The 27,423-nt window shown below is 38.7% G+C and overlaps 1 protein-coding gene across 1 annotated transcript in view; it reads left to right on the forward strand.

Annotated features, from left to right (window-relative positions):
• The first annotated feature begins 783 nt into the window (after nucleotides 1-783).
• LOC131572879 (leucine-rich repeats and immunoglobulin-like domains protein 3) overlaps nucleotides 784-27,423 on the forward strand; it is a 37,936-nt gene continuing 11,296 nt past the window's right edge. Inside the window, exons 1-11 of the mRNA XM_058826300.1 lie at nucleotides 784-1,136; nucleotides 8,264-8,335; nucleotides 8,600-8,674; nucleotides 20,426-20,560; nucleotides 21,194-21,337; nucleotides 23,241-23,384; nucleotides 23,699-23,842; nucleotides 24,270-24,413; nucleotides 25,676-25,756; nucleotides 26,414-26,485; nucleotides 26,817-26,888. Of these exons, the coding sequence (XP_058682283.1) occupies nucleotides 949-1,136; nucleotides 8,264-8,335; nucleotides 8,600-8,674; nucleotides 20,426-20,560; nucleotides 21,194-21,337; nucleotides 23,241-23,384; nucleotides 23,699-23,842; nucleotides 24,270-24,413; nucleotides 25,676-25,756; nucleotides 26,414-26,485; nucleotides 26,817-26,888 (1,271 nt within the window). The 5' untranslated portion in view covers nucleotides 784-948. The remainder of the gene's footprint in view (nucleotides 1,137-8,263; nucleotides 8,336-8,599; nucleotides 8,675-20,425; nucleotides 20,561-21,193; nucleotides 21,338-23,240; nucleotides 23,385-23,698; nucleotides 23,843-24,269; nucleotides 24,414-25,675; nucleotides 25,757-26,413; nucleotides 26,486-26,816; nucleotides 26,889-27,423) is intronic.

The raw sequence follows: 27,423 nt of genomic DNA on the forward strand, positions 1-27,423 counted from the left end.
AAGCCTTCAGTAATTGAATCCGTTGCAGAGTGCAGGCTTACATATGGAACTTGAACAATAGGTATTTTCTTAAATTACATCAATTACCTCAGAGATGTGGAATCTGTACGTCCTGCCCACTTCCCTGAACCTTTGGAGCCGGAATCCTGTGGGGAACATAATGGGCTTAATTACGGTGTCTGGACTAGCCATGTAGGACCCGGAAGGCAGGAGTTAACCTCACCTCACCTTTTACATGCCAGTGACCCCAGGCTTGGGACGCCGTTGGGGCCTCTGGAGCAGCTTCTGGATTACCACAACACACGCTACCTGGTGTGATGGCCAAGGGAAACCCCACGCGAGCACGGCCATGGCGCCCGTGCCTTCTCACCTCGGCCCGGGCGAGGTGGGTGACGCACAGGGTACATAGGTCCCACTGCTCGCTCCCGGCCGCCTATGCAGAGGCCGAGGACGGCAGCAAAAACTCCACAGCAGCGCCCGCCGTGCTGCGAGGCCGGCCATGTGCTGCGGCCCGGGGCTGGGGCCCGGGGGTGCCACCGGCAAGGCCTGACAGCAGTGGGGCACGATGGCGGCCCACCCGCGCCCCGGGCCACCATCCTGCACCCCAGCCCCACGGCGCCCGGCCGCGGCTGTCACATGGCACGGGGAGGGGGCTGCAGCGGGGCGGGCCGTGCTCGGGACTCCCCCGGCCGCGCGGAGGCGGGCTGAGGTGGCGGAAAGTTTGCGGAGTGGCTGGCGGCGGTGGCGGCGCTGCGGTCCCCTCCCGCTTTCTTGTCTTTACTTTTTTCTACACCCCCGTCTCCCATCGCCTTCCCCCCTCAGAGGCCGCTCCGGGGCATGAGCGGCAGCCGCCACCCGCGCTGAGAAGCAGGAGGTCGTGCCGCGCTCGGCTCTGTCAGTGGGGGAAACGCCAGCGACGGCAGCGCGGGCAGCGGCTCCGAGCCCGCCATGCTCCGCCGGCCCCGCACGGCGCCCGCCGTCCTCCCGGCGCTGCTCCTGCTGCCGCTGCTCCTGGGCGGCCGCCCCGCCGCCGCCCGCTGCCCCGCGCCCTGCCGCTGCGCTGGGCACCTCGTCGCCTGCAGCCGCCTGGAGTTGAGCCGGCTGCCCGAGAGGCTGCCGCGGGGAGCAGTGCAGCTGTGAGTATCGGGGTGGCGGGCTGGGGGTACCGACCGGCCCGCGTCCGTCCGCCTGCCCGCCATCTTCTGCCCCCGGGGCCGCGGACGGGCGGGCTTTGAGGGAAGCTCGGGTGTGGTGGCGGCAGCGAGGTGCGGGAGAGGGCAGCGCCGGCCCGCGGCCGAGCTGTCAGCGGGCGCGGAGAGGGCGCCGATGGCCGCAGCGGGACAGCGTCCCCTGGGGCAGGCTGCGGCCCCGGACGGTGATGGCGATAAGCGCCCGGCAGTTCGGGCTCGGGAATGCTGCTCATTGTCGGAGAGGGCGAGGAAAAGTTCTGTTGACTTTCTTGGGCAACGTTCAGTAATCATCACGTTAACTCTGATGGGGAAACTCCTATCGGTTTTCTTCGCGCAGCTCTTCGTCCCTGGGTGGTTTTGGCGCTGGTGCGGGCCCGCTCGGTCCCTTACCGCGCAGTGGCCGAGCGCCGGGCAGCGCGAACTCAAGTGCCAGCTGAGGAAAAGTTACTTTCAGTGACAAACTTTTACAGAAAAAGTACAAATTCAGCCAGCTTTCTAAAAGCTTAAAAAATGGCCGAGAAACTTCTCACATTTGTTTTTAATCGCTTGTCACTGAAAGATCTTCTATATTAGTTGTATTAATTTTCTGTTACGTTTTCAAAGCAGATCGAGATAAGGGCTTTAAAGTAAACAGGAAGACTTTCAATTAGTTGTGGCTAATTCTGTTCAATTGCCTCGTCTGGAGGTCATGCTGCTTTACTCATGAAATGTGGATGGCTGTATTGACACCATATGGAACTGAACACAGGCACGGCTCTGGGAGTTGACTATTTCCAGGACTGGTATAGGAGAGTGTGAGGGGAAAGAGACTTCATTTTTTTTTTTATTTTTTTTTTTCTTACGTGATTGAAACATACGGATCTACTACTGGATCTGCTTTACATTCAGCAAATGGTTTTGCTTTCTATTATATTTCACCCCTCTTATTCTTTTGAACTGTTTCAGGATGCCCACTTGAGTTTTCTGAAAAATCTAAGGATTTTTTTTATATAAAGTAAGCTTTATAGTTTAGTTTCTTAGCATACATCAATGCTGTTAAAATTCAGATGCGGTAAATAAAAAGAGGAAAAATCACAGAACTTTAAGTTTTTTTAGACTTGTTTTTAAAAGCATTTTTTGTTAGCAGTAATCCAAATTTGTCTTTTCCACTTATGTTCCCGAGAGACAATAAAACACATTGCAGGGCTTTGTTAGCACAAGGGACATTTTTCTAATTAGAATTCCCTTGGTAGTGTAAATTGCCCTTATGTAAGTTCACATTCCTTTAAAAGTGTGAGAAAATAAGTTCCGCTTGTATAAATAAGCTTTGGTCTGTTGTAAGAAACCCTGCTGTGATTACTCATTGGACAGCTGTGTCACTTGCTTTTAAACTCACAGAAGTACGTCTTTGTAGGTGTCACCAAACCATGTGGTCTGGCCGCTTTTGTGTAAATATTTCTTTTGTTTGTGACAAATGCCTTAGAAGTACCCAGCTCTTTCTTCCTTCCCCTCTTAATAAGACCATGGGAGAGTGTGGGGTTGTCTGTTACCTCCAGCTACCCCCGTTGCTTGCACCTGGGATTGTGCAATCTGATAATTAATGTGTTCAGCTTTACATATGCAAAAAAAGGTTTGACTAGTCTGGATTATTGTTGCAACAAACTGCACATTACAAATTGTAAAAGACTGTTTATGAATTTTATTGCTATATGTCTACTATGTTTTCTATGAGACTCTATAGTGGGTATAGCCAAAGGCTAGTAGTTTAATTGCAGACTTCTATTCCTCTTGAGAAAACAACAGCTTTTTTACCACATTCTCAGTGTAGCAGGCGAGACCCCCAAGCAGGAGAGTGAAAGCTCTTCTGCCTGAGAAGGTCTAGGCCCATGTTAGGCGTTACACCTTCCTTTGCCCATCTGTACTTGCCCATATGGAGAGCAGGTTTTTGAAGCTCTTGCTGCATTCTTTCATGCCTTTTTTTGTTCAAAATCCCTGCTGAAACAAAATGAGAGTGACCTCAGAATGGACAATGAGGGGAAAAAAATGAGTCCGAGTTATGTCCCCTTCTTGATGGCAGGTGTGAGTCTACTGCTTTGTATGGAAGTGGCTTCATAAGGTGGAGTGTAAACAGACTGTAATTGCCAACTTCACTGTGATTTTATCCACAAATACCTTCTTCTATGACCTTGCCTTCATGAGAGGTAACAGTCAGCTGAAAATTGATTAACATTTATAATGGCTTTGTGTACAGATAGTTTTGAAGTTGGATTTCCATTTAATTCCAGAATGTGTATCCTGATATTGCAGGAATGTGGTGTTAGAGGAGGAGGAGGAGGAGGAGGAAGACTGTTGAGCATTGGCCAGCATCCTCCATGTGTGCAAACTCCCACTGGCACTGCAGTACCCTTTGCCAGGTTTACTCAGGAATGCTAGAACTGTCGGTGGGTCAGGAGGGAAAGTCTGAAAAATGCTTTTCACTTGTGTTTGTATTACATCTTTAGTATTTACATTTTATAAATCCTCTAGTTCTCTACCAGAATTGCCAGAAAAAAAAAAGCTGTGTGGTTTTCACAGCTGTTTTTCAATATTTTCCAGACTAAAGCTTGAACATAGCAAGCTGATTTATGAGTCACTTTGGATCAGTGTCTTAAAACAGCTACAGCCTGGCTTTTTGTTTTTCAGCTCTGCTGATTTCTGCTGAATTAGCAGCTCTATAGGCCCCAGTGGGACTGATTAAGGAACTGTTGCTGGATTTGCATTTTAAAATTTGACTTGGGGCTCAGGTTTCTGAGTTCTCTAAGGAAGAAGATGATAATTGTGACTAAGTGTTGTAAATTAAATTAGAGTCTAAAAGTTATATCTGTAAAATGTGTGAAGGAGCACTTGCCTTCTACCTCTACGCATTAGGCTTCCTTTCAGTTTTTAATTAAACAAACATTGATGTTCAGAGTTACGTTTCAGCTAATTCTGAGACTTGTGAGTTTCAAAAGATGGTCATTCAAACATAATGGAACATAGAAAATAGTTTCTTTCATAGAACAGGTTCTTAGAGGGTAAAAACTGTGGCATGCTTTCTCAAGGGGAGGCAATTCTACTTAAATGTCCAATCACTTCTATTAGAAATGTGAAGATCAGGTATATATGCTTACTGTTGATATAAATAATTTCTTAATAGGTGTCTGGTTTCTGACTTTTCAGTGTGTGTTCTGTTCTATCTTCTATGACTTCTGAAATTCTAGTAGCAAAAGTAATCACAGAGGGAATTTTCTCCCCCCTTGTAATTTGGTTTTAACATACAAGGAAAATTCAGAAATGGAAAACACTTAGTAATAATGTTTGAACAATGTCAGTTCCATTTCTGCGAAGGAAAAATAGAATTTAATTTTCCAACTTTTTTTTCTTACTTGTTTTAAGGTATGTTAAGAAATGCGTTGAGTTGAAACTTACAGCTTTGCAACTGGGATGATAGATTTTTATATTTAAGAAAAAGTGCCAAATCAGTGCTTTTAAGTTTAAGAAACTTCGACAGGCATAAGCTTCACTTAAATTATTAGTAAAAGGCAAATATTTTAACTCTTGGTTCACTTCCAACCACTCTAATTGAACTTAAAATGTAACTTGCAAGGCTTTTTTTCTTGAGTTTTCATGAAGTTTCCTGTGCCAGTAGTACTGAAGTAATGTTTAATAGAATATTTATAATACATATTTTATGCAACTATTGGTAGACAAGTATATATACTGTATGAAACAAGCAATTCAGTATTGTCTGGAGGGTTGGGCATTTTTTGTTGGTTTTTTGCTTTGGGTTTTTTTTTCTATCTTGTATTTGACAACCTGCTGTAAGTAAACCAGGTGTAAGAAATTTCTATGTATGTATTTTTTAAAGTAGGTGCTACTTGGAAAACGTGAATGTATCTTCAGTGTTAAAAAACAAACACAAAAAAAAGTAGTTTAAAACCTAGTGTTAGTTACGCTCACGGTTGCCTTGATAGACTCCAGATGGATGTGAGCTTGAGCTATGAGTGAAAGTGTCTGGCTCCAGTGTGGTGATCATGCACAGCAGTGGTTGTAATTGCAGGATTTTTATAGTTTAAGGACTCTGCCAGACTTTTTTTTTTTTTTTAGCATGTTATAACTCCAGCAGAACAAATCTACTCACGTCTGTTACTGTCTGGTAGGTCCTTTAGGCAAACATGCCTTAAATAAACCTTTCTCAGAGTTTTTAGGTAAAATGAAGAAATGCAGGTTTTTAGCACTAATGTTGAAAGCTCTTTGTTGAAATAATTACTGATTCCTAAGTCTTGTCTGAAGTGTGAACAACAGTAATGTTAGGCACTAACAGCCATAACTTAATTGAATTTTGGCTGTTTATTTGCATAGTTCTTATAATCCCTACAGACTAAAGCCAAATACTGAATTAAGGGGAAAAACTGTCTCTACTCTGCCTTTAAGGACCAAGTTAGATTGCTGTCTAGATTTTGTAGCAGCATACTTTTTCAGTATTTACGCTTAAGAATGCAGTGTGAGAATTCCAAATCTGTGCAGCTTATGCCTTCAGATGTTAAACAAAGGGATTTTCTCCAGTCTGTGGCCAGGAGAATGTTTTCACTAGATTTTTAAGCAGTGTAGGATGCAGTCCTCTAACTTTAGTGTGGTTAACCTAATATACAGGAGAGCTGAAAATCGTAATGGTGAAACTAAAATTAGTGGGCTTTTGAAAACATTGACAATATATTGGTTTTCCATTGTTAAGAGGAAAATCTGTAGGGGTATAAACACCTGAAAGAAGGCACAGATGTATATCAGGTGCTTGAGTCCAGAGCTGAGTCTCTGAAAACATCCCCTCTGTGGCCATGTGAAGGTGGTGGAGTGCGTTCCCCTTCTGTAGGTGGCTCTCTCCCAGTCCTCAGCCCCCTTCTTTTGTTCTGGAAAATGCCATTCGCACCTGCATCTCTGCCCTGTGCACACTCCTGTGCAGCTCTGGCTTGGGAAATGCAGCCCATCTCTTTTCCTTGTCTGTTGCCCTGAGCCAGGCTCTGGTGCCACAGCTCAGCAGCCCGCTGGGCCTGGTCCATGGGCTGCCTCAGAGCACACCTTACAGCTGAGTACTTATGGTACCCTTCATAATACACATACATGTCTGGGATTATTTTTTATACTTAATTTTTATTATTACTGGGGTTTTTTTTTAACTGCCAGCTGCAGGAGTGGACAAAAGTGACAATGAAACTGTCCTGGCAACATTGAACGAGTTGGTTGGAAGAATCTAAACCAGAGTTTTACTATCCATGTGTTCTGCTAAGGAAACATAGGCGCCTGGCTGGGTTGCAGCATTACACCTGTGTCTGAGGATGTGGGAGTCATGGGTGCATTGAAACAGGAGTTCTGTGGGTTTCCAGGGCTTAGTCACAGAGCAGAATGCCTAGCACGGACCCTGAACTTGGCTTCATTTGAGCCAGTTCTGGTCTATGTGCAGCAGGGATATGCTGTTCATCAGCCTTCTTGACTTCTGGAACTGAGGGTGGAGAGTAGACCCATCCATGGCAGTCAGGCCTGTTTTGTGTGCTCAGCATGGATGACTGTACTGAGTCATCTTCCCCAGTAAAATGAGGAATTGTGTAGTTTCCTCATAGATTCAACTTGAAATAACACTTCATACCTGTGTGGCTTGATGAGGACCACAGGTATGGTGGATCACTCTAGTGCTTAATTAGCATGGGGAGGAGTATCATGGACTGTGAACAATTTTTTTTTCAAAAGGGTGCTTTTTAAAGTACCCTTTACCTGATGCTGCAGCTGCTCATTACTGGGTGTGCTGATTAATTTCTTTATATGTCTGCATTACAGACACTGACTAGAGTGAATTTAAGAACTCATTAAAAATAATGTTGTTTTTGTTAGCTGGCTCAGATAAGTGCAGTGTTTTAACTTGGAACAAATTCCTGCAGATGGCTGGATTGATGCTGGTGAGGTAGTGATAATCTGTAGTAGGGGAAGGAAAAGTGCCCATTTTGGTGGATGAGTGACTGAGAAGGGGACGGCCTTCAACAGAGCTAGTCATGGTTACAAGATGAGTTGTGAGTCTGTACCACTTGTGCAGAGGTTTGGAGATGTGCAGGTTTGTGTTTCTGCAGTTAGCTTTCCTGTCTTTTACTTTACAGTCACTCTTATTTCTGTTTCCAGTACTTCTGAGGCTACAGCAAAAATTTCTTAGGACTCTTGTATGGTGTCAGTTATTTGAGCGTAAAGATGCATGGCACTGTAAGGAAAAGTATTTCTTATGGTCAGCAAGAAGTGTTGCATTTTTAGTACCTGGCTTGTATGGTAGCAAACACTACAAAGGTGCTAACAATTGCTTTTAAACTGCCTCAGTGTATACTGGGGATCTTCAATACAACATGGCACAAGCTAAGTGTTCAAGCTACTTCTTCAAGTGTAATTATATGAGGTATTAATATCACTAGTGTACTGACATCTTAAAACTCGGAATTAGCCCTCTCTACATCTGTTTTCTTCTGCTATTTCTGAAGATCTCCATTAAATTTGGTTACGTGGTAATGGTGTCCTGAATTTTGTGGAAGCATGAAAATACAACTGCAATTTATGGGCAGTCCTCTTGTATTTCTGAGCTGTGGATTGCTTTTGAGACATGGGTGAGAAGAGTGAAATATTATGATTAACCCAAGGAATGAGACTGCAGTGACTATTGTTTTTTGAATTTTCCTTGTTAAAGTAACAAAGAGGTGGTTATAGCCATATCTTCTGTTGTAAGGGGATGTGGGAGAGGGGTTGGTGTATTTGAATCAAAATCTTAAGATGTTTTTCAGGGTCCTATGCACATTCTAGTGAACGGTTCTATATTGTTCAGAGATACCAGGAATTTCTTTGACGCTGCTATCAGTGATCAAGGTATTTGCATTTGGGTATTTATACCGTGTATAAGCAAATGAGTTTCTATTAGAATTTTACTAATACAAAAAAATCTTCTTAGGTACTTGGGGACAAGTGAGAACATAATTTGGATTGAAATTGTACTGCTTTACCTGGTATTGTATGGCAAAACTGACAGGATGTTTATTTTTGTAACCTCATAGGGACTTAAGTCACAACAAATTATCTTCAATCAAGACCAGTATCTTGGATCACCTTCATAGTCTTCAGGAAGTGTAAGTTAATTTGTCTTAATTAAAAACCGTACCAAAACATAAACCCCAACCAAAAAATACCCAACCTGTGTTTGTGTGTGCTAATTGTATAGTTATTTCTCTAGGGATGGTTGCTTGAACAACAAAGATACTTGCTGTTCTGATATTTTAGATTAAGTGAAACTGGAATTTTTTTTTAATTCTGAGGTGACACAGTTTAGCAAATCCAATGTATGTACTTCTGATTAACATAAAAGCTAACTCTTTCTTTTGTAATATTAATAGGAAGTTGAACAACAATGAACTGGAGATCATTCCAGATCTGGGACCAGTCTCGGCAAATATAACTCTTCTGTCTTTGTAAGTAGATCTTACTCTTGTCCCTGGTTAGTGGAACTAACTCTACAGGGTTCATGGAAATGTGTGCATTACAGAGATTAAAGTAAAATAATTGGAAATAGAGCAGTTTGTGGTTAGGAAGTTGATTATGTCATATTATTTAGTAGTTCTTTAAAATGTGAATAATTGAGCTTAATCCTTGTTATTTTTGTGCTTCTCAGATACAAAGACTGCATTATAATTAATTTATGTTGTGGTAGTGCCTGGAAGCCTCAGTCCTGTTGTGCTAGGCACTGTACAAGCATCCATAAATGTTACACAAACTTGTACAGCGCTGTCTTTAAAACAAGACTTACACTCCGTCATTATGCATTTTGGCTGAGATCCTGATGTGTTAAATCATGGCAGAATTCCATAAATTTCACTGGGCAATACAGGGAAATCCCCTCGAGATGCAGCTTCAGATCAAGTATCTAGGATAGAAGAAGTTTTGCCAATGTCTTGAAATTTTTTTTTTTGAGCCCTTTTTAATGTGTGGCACATTTTTTTATGACTGCAGTTAATACATTAATACATTAAATCATTACACATGATTGTGTGTCCATGTTCATTGCTTTTCATGAAAGAAATTAGCAGGTTACTTGGTGTTCATTTGTAGTATGAGTATGAAGTTGCAAAAGGCATATGGGGCCCATAACCAAAAAAGTTGATTTTAAAGAAAATCTTATTCCTGATCTACTAGCCATAAATTAGTTGGATTTTTTTAATGTGATTTAGTTTCAATAAACTGTGGAAGGAAGGTGTATTAGAAAAAAGAAAAGACCTGGTTTTCGTGTGTGGGATTTGCGTTTTATCAATGTGTCTAATCTAATGAATCTGAAGTGTCTGAAGGTATTAATATGTATCCCTCTGGCCAAATCCTGTCCTTGAATACAAATTGCAAGTTACCTTTCTTGAACAATCCTGAAGGGTTAAAACAATACAATAAACTTTGGAAAGCTGTTCAGTTAATTAAATTGATCACTATTCAATTGCTTACATCTGGTGATTTATAGGGGTTTGTTTTTACTTTAGGCCTAGGTCAGCCAAGTCAGCTGGTGCAGCCGCTGTGTCTGGGCTGCTCTGTTTGAATAAGAACTAAGTGACATTTGATACTGATGTGTTTCCTTACAGGTCAAAATCAGAAAAGAATGAAAGAAAAAGCAGATGGTGTCTGACAAATAACTGTTGAATTTAAGCACTTCTTCTATTTTGTAGTAGCATTGGTATTACTTTTACACTGGCATAGCACTCTGTAGTTTAAGCATCTAGTTGATCTAAAGATTATATTTCTCATATATATAAAAATCTTACCACCTTGCTAAGGTCCTTTTTGTCACAAGGCTAGAAATATTAGTATAATTGTGGTTTATATTGTCTTGCTTTACTTATGAATTCTTAGCATTTCTCTTTCTCATGGAAGCTCAATGAGTTTAGAGGAACCTAAAAATCATTCTTTTGCAGCTGTGCAAAAATTTTGGTATTCTTTTGAGCGTATAAATGATTATCAGTCACTGTTGAATTGTTTGTTTCATATCCTTAGGTGGCTTGGGGCATTTGCTCAGGTGGTCAAACATGGAAAATCTTCATTAGATCTGTGCTATGCACTGTATATATTAACACTTAAAAAAGAAAAAAAAAATTCTAAAAGCTTTTATCACACTACTAATGCAGTTAAAGTTGCTCTGGTTGGATGTTTTCATTCTAATTCTGTATGTGGATAAGGAGATTACGGAATGTAACTGTGCTGCATTTAATTTAATACTTATTCTGCTACTACAGCAGAGATTCCTGGAGTTTAATATGGCAGAAATAATTGTGTTAACTTTTATAACTTAGCTTTATAATTTAACTCTTTAATAAAGAAGTGTGAACTTACGAATTCCAGTCTACAGTAGTTAAGATAATTGTTTGTTCTATATCAAAACTTGATTTGATTACACTTCTTATGAGATACATATATGTTGGTTCATTACTGTCATTTGAGAAGTCAGCTGTTTTATTCCAAGGAATCTTCAAGGAAAGCTATAGAAGTGATACCTTCTTTTCTTGCCAGTATCTTCATTGTTGAAGAAGCTATATTACAAGACTTTTTTCCTTCACTTGTTAAGAATTTTCACTGAGCTGGGGAACCTTAGAATTTCACCTGTTCTGCAAGAATTTTCTTGCCCTGCAGAGAAATTGCACTGCTGGTATGTCTCCATAATAGTGCAGGTATCCCCACACAGCCATGTATGTCTGAATTCTTTGAAGAATATAAACAGGCACGGGTGGATTATCATGTTAGTCCAGTTTCCATTTCTGGAGCTAGCTCATTTCTAGCTATCTAGTTGATATTTTATCTAAATGAGATATTTACATACTAATGAATTATTCGGGATAAACATACCCAGAGCAGGAGATGTTCCCAGTCTCATGGTCCTAGTCTGTCTGTAACATGAAACAACCATGCTAACATTTTGTTTTTACTGATGCCAGCTGAGGGTTGAACATCTTGGGAATGAAAAGTATCAGGCAGGCACACCTCCTCACCACCACCCTGGGAGATGTGCCAGTGTGAAGGAGTGAGTATACAAGGATATTCAAGCACACTCGTTACATGGATGGAGATTTATCTATGATTTTATTCATGTGATGAGTATGTATCTTGTTACATGTCATAGGAGAGCTTGTGAGCTTCCTGGGAATCTGGATACTACTGTGAGCTACACGGGTGATAATTTGGGCTATATCTGGTCAGGAGGCTTAGGTCAAGTCTCTGAAAATTAAATTGCAGGATGTTCTTTTTGCACAGCCACCAAGCCCTTTTATATACCTTCTATGAGAGAAGGCATGAAGAGAGCAGTATATTAAGGCAGGAAGAGGGAAGTTCAGGTATTTGCCAGAGATTGTCAGCACAATAGCTCTAGCCAGGAGGTCAGGTCTCCTACATGCTGGCAACATAAGCTTTTGAGGAGAGTATTGGATTTAACAGCTGCTTACCACAGGTATATAATGTGCAGACACCACACACACTAATGTAGGTCTATTTATCTATCCCTAGAAGTAAAATGTTATAAGTTTTCTAGTTTGTGTTCCTTAAGTAAATGTAAAAACAATTAAATTAATGGAGAATTGCTTTAAATTGTTGTAATAGAAAATTCTTTATTTCTTGGAGGAAAAACAACTTACTTTTTACTCTTCCAAGATAGGTGGATTGCTTTTGTGCCAGGTACAAAAGTGGGCGCTAATGCCCTCATTCCAGAAGAGGTGAAAATTCTAAATATTGTTTCCATTCTAATGACGTTGCTTATCCAAGATGTACCAGTTCTATGCTATTTATCCTAAAAATCTGCCTGAACCAGTGATCTTGACACATGAGAAAAAAGCTAATATTACCTACCTTTTAGGTCTATCACAGTTGTAGTTTTGGACCTTGGGTACAAATCCAGAAGTAGATAGAAACCAAATAGTGTAAGTATGACAGCCTTGTCTAGAAGTCCTGCTTGGTGTTTAACTACCAACTACTACTTGCATAGGGGTTTTACTTTAAAATTCTTCTCAAAATGTTACCTACTTTTAATGTTACTAGTACTTTGTAAGGAAGAGACACTGATTTGCAAATTCAGCAATGTTATTTAAGATTTTGTTTAAGGATATGCAGTTCAAATAAGAAACCCATGCTACCTTGCAGAATTTAAAGAAATGTCTAGTTGTAGACAATATCCAACATCATCAGTATACTGTATCCTTGAGTACGGTGAAAAATGGAAGGTAGCAATGACTATGAAGAGACAGAACAGCTTTGAGTATTAAAGTATCCTGGCTCTCCAACTCTCCAACTAGAATTTATTGTTCTTATCAAAACATATGTGTAGAACTAATATTAAAACCCCCATGTTTCTCAAACCCACATCCAGGGTATGTTCTGTAATAATCCACTTGCAGTCAGTAGGGATTGGAAAAGCTGTACATGCCCAAATCTTTAGTGCATGTAGAGAGATTCTGACATTAGACTAGTTTTCAAGAACAGAGTGTTTTAAATAAACTTGTAATTTTACATTTTATTGAATAGGAGATACTTTATTTAAAGGCACTAGAGCATATGGCGTACATGGTTCAAATTGTTATGTTGTGAGTACTGATCATGTTAGTCTAGAACACAAACAAATATTTGGTCTTAGTAAAGCCAGCGAGGAAAATGCAGAAGTCGTGGTGTGGAAGTTAAAGGGTGCATGAATGAATCACAGTTCAGGAATGTTTTTCAAGTCTTAAATTAATGTGTGTTTTATATTAGGTTCCTGCTTCACTATTTTTATTTTTTTCAGAATGTGAAATCTTCTGTTTGTAAGAGACATAACAAAAATGTGACATGGTGGAGGTTTTTCTCTGTTGTGCTGGGGGAATCCTCCAACTATCTGTACAGGGAGCCTTTAAGGCAGGGACTATAACTTTGGAGTTCTGAGAGAGTTAAAAGTACGCCAAAATTGAGGCAGATTTTTGAAATGTGACCATGTGTTTGTTAGATGATGAACAGAATCCACAAGCCACTTCTCTGAAGGTTTTCTACAGCCTTTGGTTTGTAATGTCTTTCTGTCAATATGTGCTGAATTTAAATTCACTGACTAAAGATGTGTCTTGTATCCTGGATGTTTTAAATGGTAAATAAACAAAAAGTACTAACAGAAAAGGTCAGGAGATTAAAACAGGACAAAAGAACTGTAAAGTAGCCAATCCTAGGTGACTGCACGGGTCACAAGTTTTCGTAGCAAGAAAAATATTTCAACTTTAAGTTCAGCTTTCTGGTCAGCCTCTACAAAATTAGCCTGATTACTTATTTTTCACACAACCATAGTTACTGAAGAAAAGTGGTAGTTAATCGCTTCTACTATTGAGAAGGGATTTTTTCTGTTTAGTATCGTGTGTCCCTTTCTGTTTAAAGCATGGAAAAGTGTATTTATGTATGTTATGTGATAATGGGCATCCTGGATAAGGCTTCAGATAGTGATATTGAGAAACAAAATTCAACTAATTGAAGCAAGCATTCAAAGTAAATCATGCATTTGTCTCAGCTGACAATTTGGAAATAAGAGTGGTAGTTTGTGCTTTGCGGCAGTAACATAAACCCCTGTGAAGGGCCTTCAGTAAAGACAGAAGGGGAGGTATGAGAAGTTTGCCTCTTTGTCATCTCACAGTAGTCTGGGAGTGAAAGCTGTGCATAAAATACAGGAGAACACTGTCTCGGTATGCAGTTAGAAAGCTGCAGTCACAAGAAAGATGTTTAGATGAAACTCCTGAAAATGAAAGCTTACATTCAGTGGGAGTGGATGCCTTTCCCTTCTGTGCTTGCCAGAGAAAGTGGTATTGTTTGTTTATAAAGCTAGCATACTAAACTGGAGTCTGGATCCCAGTATGAGGAAAATGTTGGTCAAATATTTTACATCCTTGTCATCTCTTCAGCTACCACTTTATTATGGGAAGGATTAAGATTTGGATGCTGCCTGGAAGGGTTTGTTTTGAAGAAGGATTGAAAGAAAGGATAGAGGAATGCCAGACTGGGCTTCAAGCATAAGGCTACTTGGAGAATGTCCCAAAACTGAGAGTGGTGGTAAACCATGTGTGACTTGGTCTGAAGCTGTGAGCAAAAAGATAGAGCGAGAAACTTATTGGAATTAGTTCTTGCAGTCTTTGACATTTGGTGTGGAGACTTAAGAGGAAGTAAATGAAAGGATTTTAAAAGAAACCTGATTTAGTCAGACTTACAGACATGGAAACTCAGTTTTTATGGCAGCAATTTAAGCTGATGGGAAGGTGAAGAAGTATGTAGAAACCCAGACTTTTTTGTAGCAAAAATATAAGGAGTGAGAACCTAGATTAATGCTTTTGCAACGAGAATGGAAAAGAATGCAGATTTTATGAGCTATTTGCAATGGATAAATCTGTCATGATTTTCTAATCGTAGTGGTAAAGGAAAAGGTGAATTAAAAAGAGTAGTAATGGACTACAAAAATAGAGAACATTGTTCTGATATGACAGAATGGAAGAGTGGTAGGAATTTTACAGGGGAGTAGGGCATATGATACGGAAAATGAGAGATGTGACAATGAAATTTGAGAGGTCAGGCATAAGTGTTTGGATTAAGTTTTAGAGAATTGGTGGTACTGATTGCAGTAGAGCAGTGAAATCACTTGCGCCTTGAGTGAAAGAGAAGTGGATGGGAGAACATTCCTCACCTTGTATTAATGATTGAAGTTAGGGTTCATCTAGAAGGGTGTGCCATCTAAACTGCCAAGACTTTGGGCTGCACTCTCTAAAAGAGAGGGTTAATCTGTAACAATAAAGAATAGGTGTTTTTATTTAGGAACTCTATACAATAGAGAGATGATTTATAATACTGGAGGGAACTATGCTGGGTTTATCTAGGTCATATTTAAAATTTTCTAAGATTTTAGCATTAACTAACTGCTCACCAGGTCTGCAGTGAGCTATTATTTTTTTTTGTCAGCTCTTGCCAAAGTAGTGATGCTTGCATTGCTTTTGTTTGCAGTTGTTAAAATAAAGGGATGAACTTACACATTGACTTGCCTATCACATGCTAAGTAACTTTTGATTATTTTGGAAAAGGCAGAAAACTGAATTGGAAGCAGACATTAGATTATTAAAAGAGTTGGGAAGGAAAGCTTAATAAGTTGCATATTGGTGCGATGAGTGGAATCAGAAAACAATTGTTATGGAAGTATCATGTGTTTGAAAGTTTGGATTTGTCTTTCTTCTTTTCGCTGATGAAAACATATCTGATCACAGAGTTGTTTCTGTCTGCATCTTTCTCTTTCCCCTTTCCCAGTTTATGTTTGATTTGGGAATCAATAAACCTTTGGTTTCAAGTTTTGGACAGGGTATCAGTAGCCTACAGAGTTCTGAGTTTTTGTTTCCTATTTTATGCCTGTATGCCATAAAAAACAAAAAATATAAAAGTAGAGTCCTTCTGACATCTGGCTTGAAAGAGGAATGAAAGGCATGGATCATGGAATGAGGAGACCTTCAGAAGAAAGAACTGCTTGCTGCAAGGAAGGCAAGAAGCTCATGCATGAAAGAAGCATCAGACTTGCAAACCTAACAGTAGAACTGGAAGTGAGCCAGAATCTGGGTGCTATTTCTGCTGACTTTGTCTTGGAGAAAAACAGTTTCACTTGTAGTATTTCTATGACTAACACTTGAAAATACTAAAAAAAACCCCCAGACTTTCTTAATTCAGTTTAGTTGGGTGTCTTAATGGTGAGAGGAGCATGTAGTCCCATTCGTATCAGAGGCTGCTTTCTTTGTAAGGGTAGTGTTCAGCTTAAAACTGTGATTTCAGTATTCAAAACAATGTAATTGTTCATGACAATACAGCTTAGTATTCAAATGAGTAGAATTGAAGAAAAAAAAATATTTTTGCTCTTCTTGAAGTAGTAGTTACTGAGGCTCTTCTGATAGAGTTCCTTAAAGTTGTCCAGTCTTATCCTAAAAGCTACAAGGTATGTATCATCCAGCACTTCCAATTACAGTCTTGATCCTTTGTATTTGATATAATTTGTTTTTTTCTTTTTGCTTCACTTTTCTTCCACACAGTATTTGCATCATTGCTCCCAAAGGAATTTGGGAGGGGAGGAGGGGAAGTGCAAGAAATAATATGCCAGTTACATGAATATGACATCAGCTAGTGAGTGATGGGAAGAACAGGTGAAAAACCCAGAAAAATTTAAAAGGAGGCTGTGTTTGCAGTGGCACACAATGGAGACCTCTTCATACTCAGATGTGGACAGTCATGTTGGTTTTGCAAAGACTCTTATATGGCTGCTTCCAAAAGAGCTCTGATCTGGTCAGACTAGGCATCCATGAATTTCTGTCTCAGTCTTAGCACTGGTCAGAAAGGTACATCTAGTCCTAGGAGAAGGTTTTTTTTTTTTTCCTCTTTATGTGTCCTCTTGTTTTCCAGCAGATTTCACTATGGTTTAATTTGCCTGTTTGTGATGCAGATTATTCTGCCTTTCAGGGCTTAGTTGAGGGACAGGAGGTGCTGTGTTAGTCCAGATACATGCATATGTTAAGATAATTACTTTACATCTAATTACACAGAACAGGCTGTATGGACTCTCCTCCAAAGTTGTCTTTCTAGACAAGTTTTTTTTTTTACCAGGGTCCTTCACCTCCAGGCTTCTACTGGAGCCTCCACTACTCTTCCACTACTCCTTTTCAGGATAGTAGGGTGAGATCCAGCTAAGAAGTTTTCAAAACACTGCAGATCAGGATATAGCTGGAAGAAAAAGTTATGCTAGAAGTGCAGGAGTGTTTTTTTGTGCTGAGATTTCAAAGAGAAAGAAAAGATAGGACTTCAGGTCCTAATCTGTTCTTGCCTTGGATTTATCATGTTACGGTGTGCAGGGTAAGTTGCAACTCATCAGGACCATGAAGCTTACATGGATGTTTTTTCTTAGGTAGAAAACATTTCATACTGACAATCTTTATCAAGAGACGGTATGGCTGTCTCAGATCTTTAAAAACTGGGGTGGAGGGGGTGGTGGCGGGGATGTTTTAGCATTTAAGAGCTTTTATATCTGAAAGGTTAGATGCTCAACAAAATGGATAGAGTTTTCTGAGCTGCTTTGTATTTCCACAGAGTAAGGAAAGTGCAAGTCATTATGTTCAGCTACATGGTAGCTGGTTATATAGAATGAATATTAAGATCAGGATTGAGTGGGCTGTTACAGGATTTCTGGCCTATTGGTGGTGTGTTTAAAGTCATGAATGTTGAGAGGAAAAGCTAGGGTTTCTCATAGCCATAATGAAAAACCGGTATTCTCTCTTAAGCTGGTATTCACACAGGCTTATGTAAAAGTAATTAAATCAGGCTGTATGCACTCATGGTTGTTGGTTTGTGGGGCTTTTTGCAGCAAGTCAGGGTGTAGGCACTCAAATCACAAAAGGCCCGTTCAAATTCATGTAGATCTTTTTAGTGGGTTCATCTGCATTCCTTGGTGCTCCTGCTGCTTTAGCTGTAACAGGAGAAGTTGTAAGGAAGCTGCAGCATGTTGCTGTTCCTTCCACATGAAGAAATTGTTATCAAATTGCTTCAGGTTAGTTTCTGGAAGAACTTGATGTGCTGGTTTTCTTGTTGCAGGGGATCTGTTTCTCATCTCCCCTTGAAGGCCTGTGACATTAAACCAATGGGTTGTATGCAGCTCCTTCTGTCTGAACAAGGCGACAGTAGCATCTCACAGGAAAGATTTTCTTTTGGGTTTTCTTACCCCCACCATCCTCTCAGTGAGAAAACTTCTATGTCATTGTGCCCACACGTCTACTCTTTGGTTCTCTCTTGACAGTTAGATAGGTCTGTGTTTTTAAGTATGTGTTTCTTGACTAATTTTGATGGTGATTTGGCAGTTGTGAGGAAAATGGTATATTGTTCTTTTAATTTGCTTAAGTGATAAATTATGAAGAAAAATATAATTAGAATTAAACTTTCTCACTTTAGATAAACTTGGGTCTTGAAGTAGAACCATTCAGATATGCTACAGAATTCAGTGCTGAATAATTTGAACGTGTGAATTGTTATACTTACAGTCTTTTGAAGAGAAACTGGACTAGGGTGTTGGAGCAATAGGGAGTGAACCATTCAGTTTTTTGCAACTGGGTAACTTCTGCTATTCCTGGTTAATATGATTAACCAGGAAGGTGCAGTGAGAGCTGGTTTTATTTTGATTGTGAGATGGACTATAGGACTATGATGTGTAGTGCAGTTTCAGTGTTCAGAATAAGTTGGCTCGTCACTCCTCAGTATGGCCTTACCATCTCCAAAAAAGAAAAATGCTCCTGAAACAAACAAACTGAGGGTTTTTTGTTTGGTTGTTTTTGTTGTAATCTGGTCTGTGTCAGATAATTTGCCGGTTGGTTTAAGTGCTACTCTGAAGACTGTGTAAGAGTTTTATTCAGTTCCATTAGGTCCAACTAAAGTTTGTAATACAGGGGCTATTATCCTGCCAGTTGTGAGGAATTTCTGTTTTATGGAGCAGTGCTGACACAAAGACAGTACTGTGCAAGCCGTCTTATAACTGAACACTTTCACACTGCAATTTAGGAGGCGTGCAGTTCAGGAAATTGCTGGCTTCTGCTGGAGCACACTTTTACTGCAAGGAAAATTTTATTCGTCACTCAAGTAATTGGCAGTTTTAATACCTTGTTAGTAATTACCTTGTAAACAAACTAATGCATAAAGGCAAGGCTCTATGACCTGTTATCTAACTCACATTCTTATTTGGCCAGTGGAGCTGACACATGGTGGTGGTGTTTGTTGTTGTTTTTTATTAAAGTAATTTGTTTCCATTTATTATAAATACTTTCAGCTAAGAGTTAAAAAATGCAGTTTACCTCTACCAGACAGCCTAAGGAATGAAACATGATACAAGCACAGCATTGGAGGGGCTGCAGGATCACTTTCCCATTCCCATATGTGGTCAGAAAGCCCATTAATCTCACTTCTGGTTCAGTTTGTTAAGACTTTTTTGTCTTGAGCAGTAGTTCGCCCACACCCCCTGAATACATGAGAGTTGTCCATGCCACCCTAATGTGTGATTTACTGTTTGATCCAGAGCAAGTATTTCCAGTAATCACCTTCCAGAATTAATATGCTTCTTGATAGCTTTACTAAAATTGCATTTGCCTGCAATCTCTGGGATCTGGGGAAAGCTCCTAAATTTTGGTAATTATCAAAAAAAGGTATAGAATGTACCACAGCTAGAATTTACTTGAACTTACAAGGTAACAAGAACCATTTCAGGTTAAATTTGTTTAATTGGTCATGATCTGCTTTCACCTATGTACTCGTAGCCCTGAACAATAATGTTGCTGATGTGCAAGTATGATTCTGTACATTATGCAGGCAAGATGGAAAAACTGGTAGGTTGCTGGGTATGAACATGAAATAGGGTCACTGGAAAAAGGTTGTGTGAAAGTGAAAAAAGGCATCTTCCTTAGAGTAGACTACAATACCCACTATCTTCAGATTGTTGCCTACTTTTTGTTGTGGAATTGGGTGTGGTGCTGAGCTGAAGTTTGACCAGACATGAAGTCCAAAACTCCTGTAATGACCTCTAATATGCAGGGCTTTTGTTCTTCGTCAACTCATTAGAAAAATCTGTAGGTTGGAATACTAGGTCTAATTACACAATTACAGAATGTTTTTCAGGGGGTTGCACTGTTGTCCATCTTTTATGATCTAGCTCTATGTTTTTTTTCTGGAAATTCAGTTGGACTTCTATGCCAAGGGAGTTTTCAAAAAAACCCCAAACACTGTGTTTAGTTACTATGATATTAATTTGCTTAAAATAGAAGACATTTCTTACCTTATTTCATTCCAATACTGTGCCATACTCTTCCATGAAAGTACCAGGTATTTCTACTGTTCAGAAATAGGTGATTATAAAGTTTCACATCTCTTTTTTAAAGCCATGAATTGCAGTAATTTGATGATATTGCATTTTTTTCATAGTTTCCTGGAATTATATTTTAAGAAATATTAATGTAAATTTATTTAGACTATTCCAATTTTTGATTTCAGATTAATGTTATGCATAGAGAACATACTTTATTGCTTTTCTGTAACTCAAAATTATTTTCAAGTAGAGGAATTAAGAACTAATATTTGCCAGAGTTGTGTACTTAAGATGTGTTTACTCTGGAAATGACAGTCTTTTGCCTACTGCCCTTAAATTCCAGGACCAGTAACAAGATTGCCAACATTTTGTCTGAACATCTGAAGCCATTTCAGAGTCTAGAGACTTTGGACTTGAGCAATAATAACTTATCAGAGCTAAAAATTTCATCGTTTCCATCATTACAACTCAAGTATCTGTAAGTAAAAATTATCTTTTTCTTTCAGGTTACTTTCAAAAATTTTGTTGGATAATTTAGATTGGCAGCTGTTTATTAAGGTCCTAAGTCTTCTTTTAATTGGAATGACATTAAATATGCCTGCTTTCACCTGTCTAGTTTAATATAAGCTGCTAATTTGAATGTATGAGTTGTTACAATGAGATGTTTTAATTCATTAAAAAAGCTAAGGCCATTATTTGAGATGAAACAAATAGATGTATCTCTTGAGAGAAATAATTCTGTGATAAAATGAACTTGAGTTCCTCATGGATAGGCTAGTTTGTATTTATATATGGTGTGATAGACTTACTGTGAATACACTTTAATTCTTATTCAGGAGTATCGCAATATATTGATGCAATACACTGACTGATAAAAAAGTGACAGGATTGCCACATACTATTTTCTTTCATTATCACACTCTGGCAGAGTAGAGTACAGTGGTGGTGGTGAAATACTATTTGATTATAGAATAAGCTGTCAAGATTAATTAATGTGAAAAAAATCCATTCATAAGTGACTAAGCACCACAAGAGCTTTGCGTTTCACTACTTGGTGTTAAGAATTTATTAAATAACTGTAAATTTAACCTTCTGGACATTGTTTCAACAGGTATATTAACAGTAACCGAATAACCTCTATGGAGCCTGGTACCTTTGACAATTTGTCTACCACACTTCAAGTATTGAAACTGAACAGGAACAAAATTTCAGCAATTCCTCAAAAGATGTTTAAACTGTCCCATCTGCAGCACCTGTAAGTGTAACCTACAATTGACTAATTGTTTTCAGGTTTTCCAAAGCACTGGCAGTGCTTGAACTTTAGCCTTTAATTTAACCAGAGGCAGAGTGAGACAGACAGAGAAAACATATTACTACAACCTTTACTAACTGCAGCGTTGTGCTGAACAAAACTAGTCTTATATGTTGGTGAAATGTGAACAGTCTTTGTGTTTAAAATTGTGTTTGCCTATTAAAAGTTAAGAAAAAAAAAGTCTGGAAAAGAGGTAGTGGCAATATTTCTGTAAAAAAGCATCAGGAAAACAGTAAGTAAAGTAAACTTCTATGGTTAAACTTATATAGTTCACTGCCGCACTCATTTACTTTGTGCTTTCACAGTGTAATGAAGGAAATTAATTTGCTTTCAGATGACATGACAATAAGCAATATGCTTGAATAAATAGACTTTCAGCTTTACTGATACAGTCCTGTCCATAAATGTTTTACTGAATGAATAATAAAGTTATATGAAAGAGGCTGTGTTTGGTTTTTTTTTCTAATTGGAAGACTTAGAAAGTGCAGAAAATGGACAAGAGAATGGGTTGCCCTTTGTCAAATCCTGGATAATTATTTTCCATATCAGATAGTCAGGAGTTAAAAATGACAAAGTGTCTTAGGTTAGCCTTGAAAGTGATAGGTTATAAGAACACTGAAATGTTAGGGTTCTTGACACTTCTGTAAAGAGTGACTTTGTTTCTTTGTGTACAAGAGTTGGAACAGTTTTACTCAGGCCTCAGTAGAAAACTATAAGAACAGTCCTGCAGAGCTCAGGATTTGTTAATGATCTTGGTAGACTTTCTGATCTTCAGATTCACCTTAAATTTTGGGCGTTGGTTATATTCTTGCCTAAAAATGTTCCTTTTGTTCATAACCAGTATGCTAACTGAGTTATATTAGGTTGCTTATCTGTAAGGAAGGCAAAAAATTGGTGTTATCACCTGTAACTATTCAGAGAAGAATGGGGAAGAACTAAAGCCTGTTTTTACTGAATGTTCTTCACTTTTTATTCATATTTAAACAAAATATGGGAAGTAGAGTTCTCTCTCTGTTCTCAGGTCTCTTGTCAGGTAGATTTTGTGTCAGACTGCCATAGAGGAAAGCTGAATTCTTACAGGGCTATGACTGAAACATAATGATGGTACAACTGTGGGGAGACCTTAACTTTGCATGAGGAAATAAGTCTTGGAAGGAGGGATTCTTCCTAGTTTGGTAGACCTAAGACTTCCTTGAAGGGGCAGATAATCACTTGTTTTACTATCTTTTGGTAGTATTGTCTACTCCTGTCACTGCATCTTGCCCTCCGGCTAGTTATGCCCTACATCTCCCTCACAGGATGCCCATTGCTCCCAGTTTCTGACCTGCACAGGGTGAGTGTAGTGGCAGAAGGGTGAGTGCCAAGACCACTTGAGAGAGGGAAGGCACTGTGTGTAACTGGTTGTGCTTGGCTACAGATACAGAAAAAGATCACTCAGGATGTTCAATTTTGTCTAGTTATCACAACTGAAATTTTAACTTTTTCTTGTCTGTTCATTGATTGCAATTACAAACCAATCTTAAGAGCTCTACTGCTGGATAAACGCCACTTTCAGTTTTGAATTTAGGAACAGGGCTAACCATGACATTCTAGGTCTACAGGGATTCTTTAAGTCTGAAAATCAATGAACTACCAAGTACTTGTCCTCAGTATCAGAAAGGCAGAACAGTATTAACATGGTTGAACATGTGTTCATGTTTGATGAAATATTTGATTTTTATTACTTCTTGTCTTTGTCTCATGTGCAAGAAAAGTGTTTAAATAAAGTTGGTTCCAGAGAGGGAAGAAAGGTGGTTGGCATGTTGATAAAATTAGTGTGCTGTAACTGTACATTCTATTGATGCAGGGAGCTGAATCGCAACAAAATCAGAAAAATAGATGGGCTCACTTTCCAAGGACTTCCTGCTTTGAAATCATTAAAATTGCAGAGAAATGGGGTTACGAGGCTCATGGATGGTGCTTTCTGGGGTTTGACCAACATGGAAGTCTTGTAAGTATCAAACATTTGCTGGTAGGTGCTGCTGAAAGCATATAAAGTAGATTTGCACAAAATTAATAGAATTGCATGGTAAAATTCAAAGGCTTTTTTGAATTAAATTGTCTTGTTGTGGTCTGAAAAGCAGCAAGCAGTCAGTAGTGATTGTGTAGAGAAGCACATTCTAAGTGCATGCATACAGTTCAAGATTTTAATGGAGGCTCCAGCTATCTAGCCAGTGTCATGTGGTCAGATGTGGACTGTGGCACAGCATGAATGCTGCTGAGTTTCTGAACCTTATGTCTTTTTCTGTCTGTGGGTGTTTGTAGGCAGCTGGACCATAACAACTTAACAGAGGTAACCAAAGGCTGGCTTTATGGCTTATTGATGCTGCAGCAGCTTCATCTCAGCCAAAATGCCATCAGCAGGATCAGTCCTGATGCCTGGGAATTTTGCCAAAAACTCAGTGAGCTGTGAGTACCTTTATTCTCTAACAGTTTCAAAAGCCGGGTACATGCCAAAACATGGGCTTCTTAGCACTGATCTGTGAATTTTTCATAGCAAAGTTTCCAAGGTGACAACAACCTTGCTGTATAAGACAGTTACATCTTGTTGAAAGAAGTTGGAAGTTAGCTGCGACTGCTCCCATTTCACTGTAGCAGTTGTACTAAAGCTGTAACACAGTCATTTTCAAATGAGAGAAATTAATTCTGCAGTAGTTTGTGAATTGTTCAAAACAATGCAAAATGCTGTGTGGTCAGAAGTGGTGTAGTAGGTTCTATGATAATCATAAGGGGAAAAATTGTGCTTCCCCCCTGAAAGTTCATGTGGGTTGAACTAAGTTAAATAAGCACTGCAGTATGAACATTAAAATGTTTTTTTCCCCCCTTAAATTTGCAGAGATTTGACGTTCAATCAGTTAGCAAGGTTAGATGATTCAAGTTTCATTGGTTTAAGCGTGCTGGTTGGACTGTACATCGGAAACAACAAAGTAAATTACATTGCTGATTGTGCCTTCAAGGGACTTTCCAGTCTGCAGATTTTGTAAGTTGACAAACTCAATATTTAAGGTCAAAAACCTTAAGAAAAATGCTGTGTTTATAGGTTATTTCTTTTTTTTTTATGAAATAAAGAAACATTAAGAACATTCTGTTAACTTCCCCTAATCAGTGTATAATTTTCTTACAGTAAGATTGCTTTCCAGAATAGTTGAAAAAGGGAGGAGTTTCTCTTTTGTTAAGGCTGTGCACAATGGATGGTGGTAAATGTGATACAAACTTCCATTATTGTGGGAGAGGCATATCTCTGCTTGAAGGCAGCAAGCAGAGCACTGCTACCCACAGTTTCAGGGGTCTGGACTGTAGTTGTGTCGTAACTGAATCATTTTCTCTCGCAGCAGAAATAAGACAAAACTCATTGTCATGACTGGACAATTGCTTCAAGTATTATAGCATGTTTTGCAATAGCATTTCGTGAAGGAAGGGAATGAAGAAAGTAAAGTAATCTAAATACATTCCTCTTCATTAAAACCTTCCCATTGCATACCACTGACCCATCTGTCAGCCAGATGAGCAGAATGATTGCCTTTCCCTCTAGGCTTTATTTTCAGGGGTTTGCTAACATACTCACACTTAGGGAATCTAGGAAAGATGAAAATTAGAGAAGTGTACACTATGTTTTTTAAGAATATAGAGAGTTGGAGATCATAAATAGAGGAAGTTAGAGAATGGCGAGGTGTTAAGGTATTAAATATTAGGCTTTTTCGCCTAGGTTTTTCTTTCTCCCCTACCCTGTAGATTGTTTGCTGACACACTATTCTGTACACAAATTTCTAATCTCTTTATGCGTCACAGATAATTAAGCAACTGTTTTGGGATGTTAAAATGATTCTCTGGGTGTTAATATTACGGACTTAAAAAAATGTGAGGGTGTTTCAGAGGGATGACAGTTGATCCTTTCCCTTCCTGTGATGCATATTCTCTTAGAATAGTCCTGTATCTGAATACCTTTGGAGGGATATGTGGGTTGGTTTGCTCACGATTCTAAAAATTGTTGAGTTTGTGATTTTTTTAATTATTAGTGGGAAAAATACTAATAGTCTTCAAAGTCTTTCAGTAAAAATTAAAATGATGAGGTTAATCAGGAAAAGCTTCTCTTAAAAAACCCACAAAAACCAACTGAACAAAAATCCAACCTAACAGAAAGCTATTTTAGAATTTTTTTTTAAGTAATACATGCTGTTGAAGTATGTGCCTTGTTCTTTTTAATAGCTTTTGTGGTTTGATTTCCCCTCTCCTCCTAAACAGGGATCTGAAAAACAATGAAATATCATGGACTATTGAAGATATGAATGGTGCTTTCTCTGGCCTAGATAAACTAAGAAAGCTGTAAGTATTGCTACAATATTTGTATCTCATTATGCCTTAAACATATTAGCTTATTATATGTCTTTAAAGGGACAAGCCCAACACCTAAAGATACTAAATTTTCCATAGCAGAGATGATTTTTTTTTCTCACCTTTTTCTCTGTAACATGTTCCTTTTCAAAAAAAGAAATTCAAGATTTTCCAAGTCAAACTAATATGAAATATTGTAAGTATTATTATTATTTATGGACATATTTATCAAACAATGAGGTTTTCCCATACAAAGAAATAGTAAATGTATTATATGACAAAGGCATAGTGACAGGCTTAGTCTTCAGTAAGGTAAAGCTGCATCCAGTGGAAGTGGCTCCATTGCATTGAAATTTTCAAATGCAGATTTATGAAATTAAAAGACGTTTGCAGTTACATAATTAGAATAATCCATGTCACTTAACTGTACACCTTAAATGTCTTCTAAAATAATTGTAAAATCTAGATACTTATTCAGGGGGAATAAATTAGTATCTTTTAGATGTGGTACATTTTGCTGCATTGGAGATGGGTGAGTGGTGAATACTAGTCACAGTTCAAAAATAAATGCCAAAAATACAATTATTCAGCTCAAAAATCTTTCCATTTAATTGCATTTCTTCTGCATCATGTACTTAATTTTTTCAGGATACTCCAAGGAAACAGAATTAGATCCATTACAAAGAAAGCATTTTCTGGTTTGGATGCACTTGAACACTTGTAAGTAGTAGAAGTTCACATTTAACCCAGAATTGAAAAAAAACTAATTTTGATACTGATATACTGGTATGAAATGCACTTACCATGGTTGCTACTGTGGTCTTCAGATGATTTTTCATTTTTGGAGTTACACTGAGTGTGACTTCTGGAATTAATGCAGAAATTCTTACATATTAAGCGTGCTATGGAACTCATTTGCGTCTCTTTCGTTTTTGAGCTCGAGCATGTTTTGTGTATCACTAAAATAGAAAACTATTGTTTGAGTCCTAAATCCATTCAGTTTAATAAATTACTATTTTCTTCTAATCCTATTTTTCTTTTTTTTTCCTAGAGATCTAAGTAACAATGCAATTATGTCAGTTCAAGGAAATGCATTTTCACAAATGAAGAAACTCAAAGAATTGTAAGTTTCTATCAAAAGATATCATCTCTATTAGGTATATCTGTCCTGCAAATTTATAAATAAAAGCCTTGTAAGACATGGCCTGATGCAGTGATAAACCCCTGCTGTAATCTCTCTGAAATAACATAAAAAGCTATGTCAGTGTTTTGTGGTTTTTTACTTTTTATGTGATGGATGTATTTAAGTGAGAGTGTAGGATAGGAGGCATTCATTTTCTGCTACGTTTATTGTCTCTAAAGTCCTTATTTTAAATTGGGTGATTTCTAACAGGTTTTAGATAAGCAAGACTTTGATGTAATGTGCTCCAAGATTAGCAGTGCTATCACTAAGCTAAAGCTTGCTGGACCAATGAAATGCAGTGCTGTAATTCTTTTGTAAAGACCTGGTTGTCAGTGCTTGTAATTGGGTTCTTCTCTCCTGTAGTAGCAGAGACAGATTTTCAGAGAAGTCGTGAAGCGGTCACTGCGAGAAATGTATTTTAGTGTGGATGGGTTTTTGTCCTCTCACCCTTTTGTTCTGTTGATCAATGCAGAAC

This window comes from Poecile atricapillus, chromosome Z, assembly GCF_030490865.1.
Source record: "Poecile atricapillus isolate bPoeAtr1 chromosome Z, bPoeAtr1.hap1, whole genome shotgun sequence".
Lineage (NCBI taxonomy): Eukaryota > Metazoa > Chordata > Aves > Passeriformes > Paridae > Poecile > Poecile atricapillus.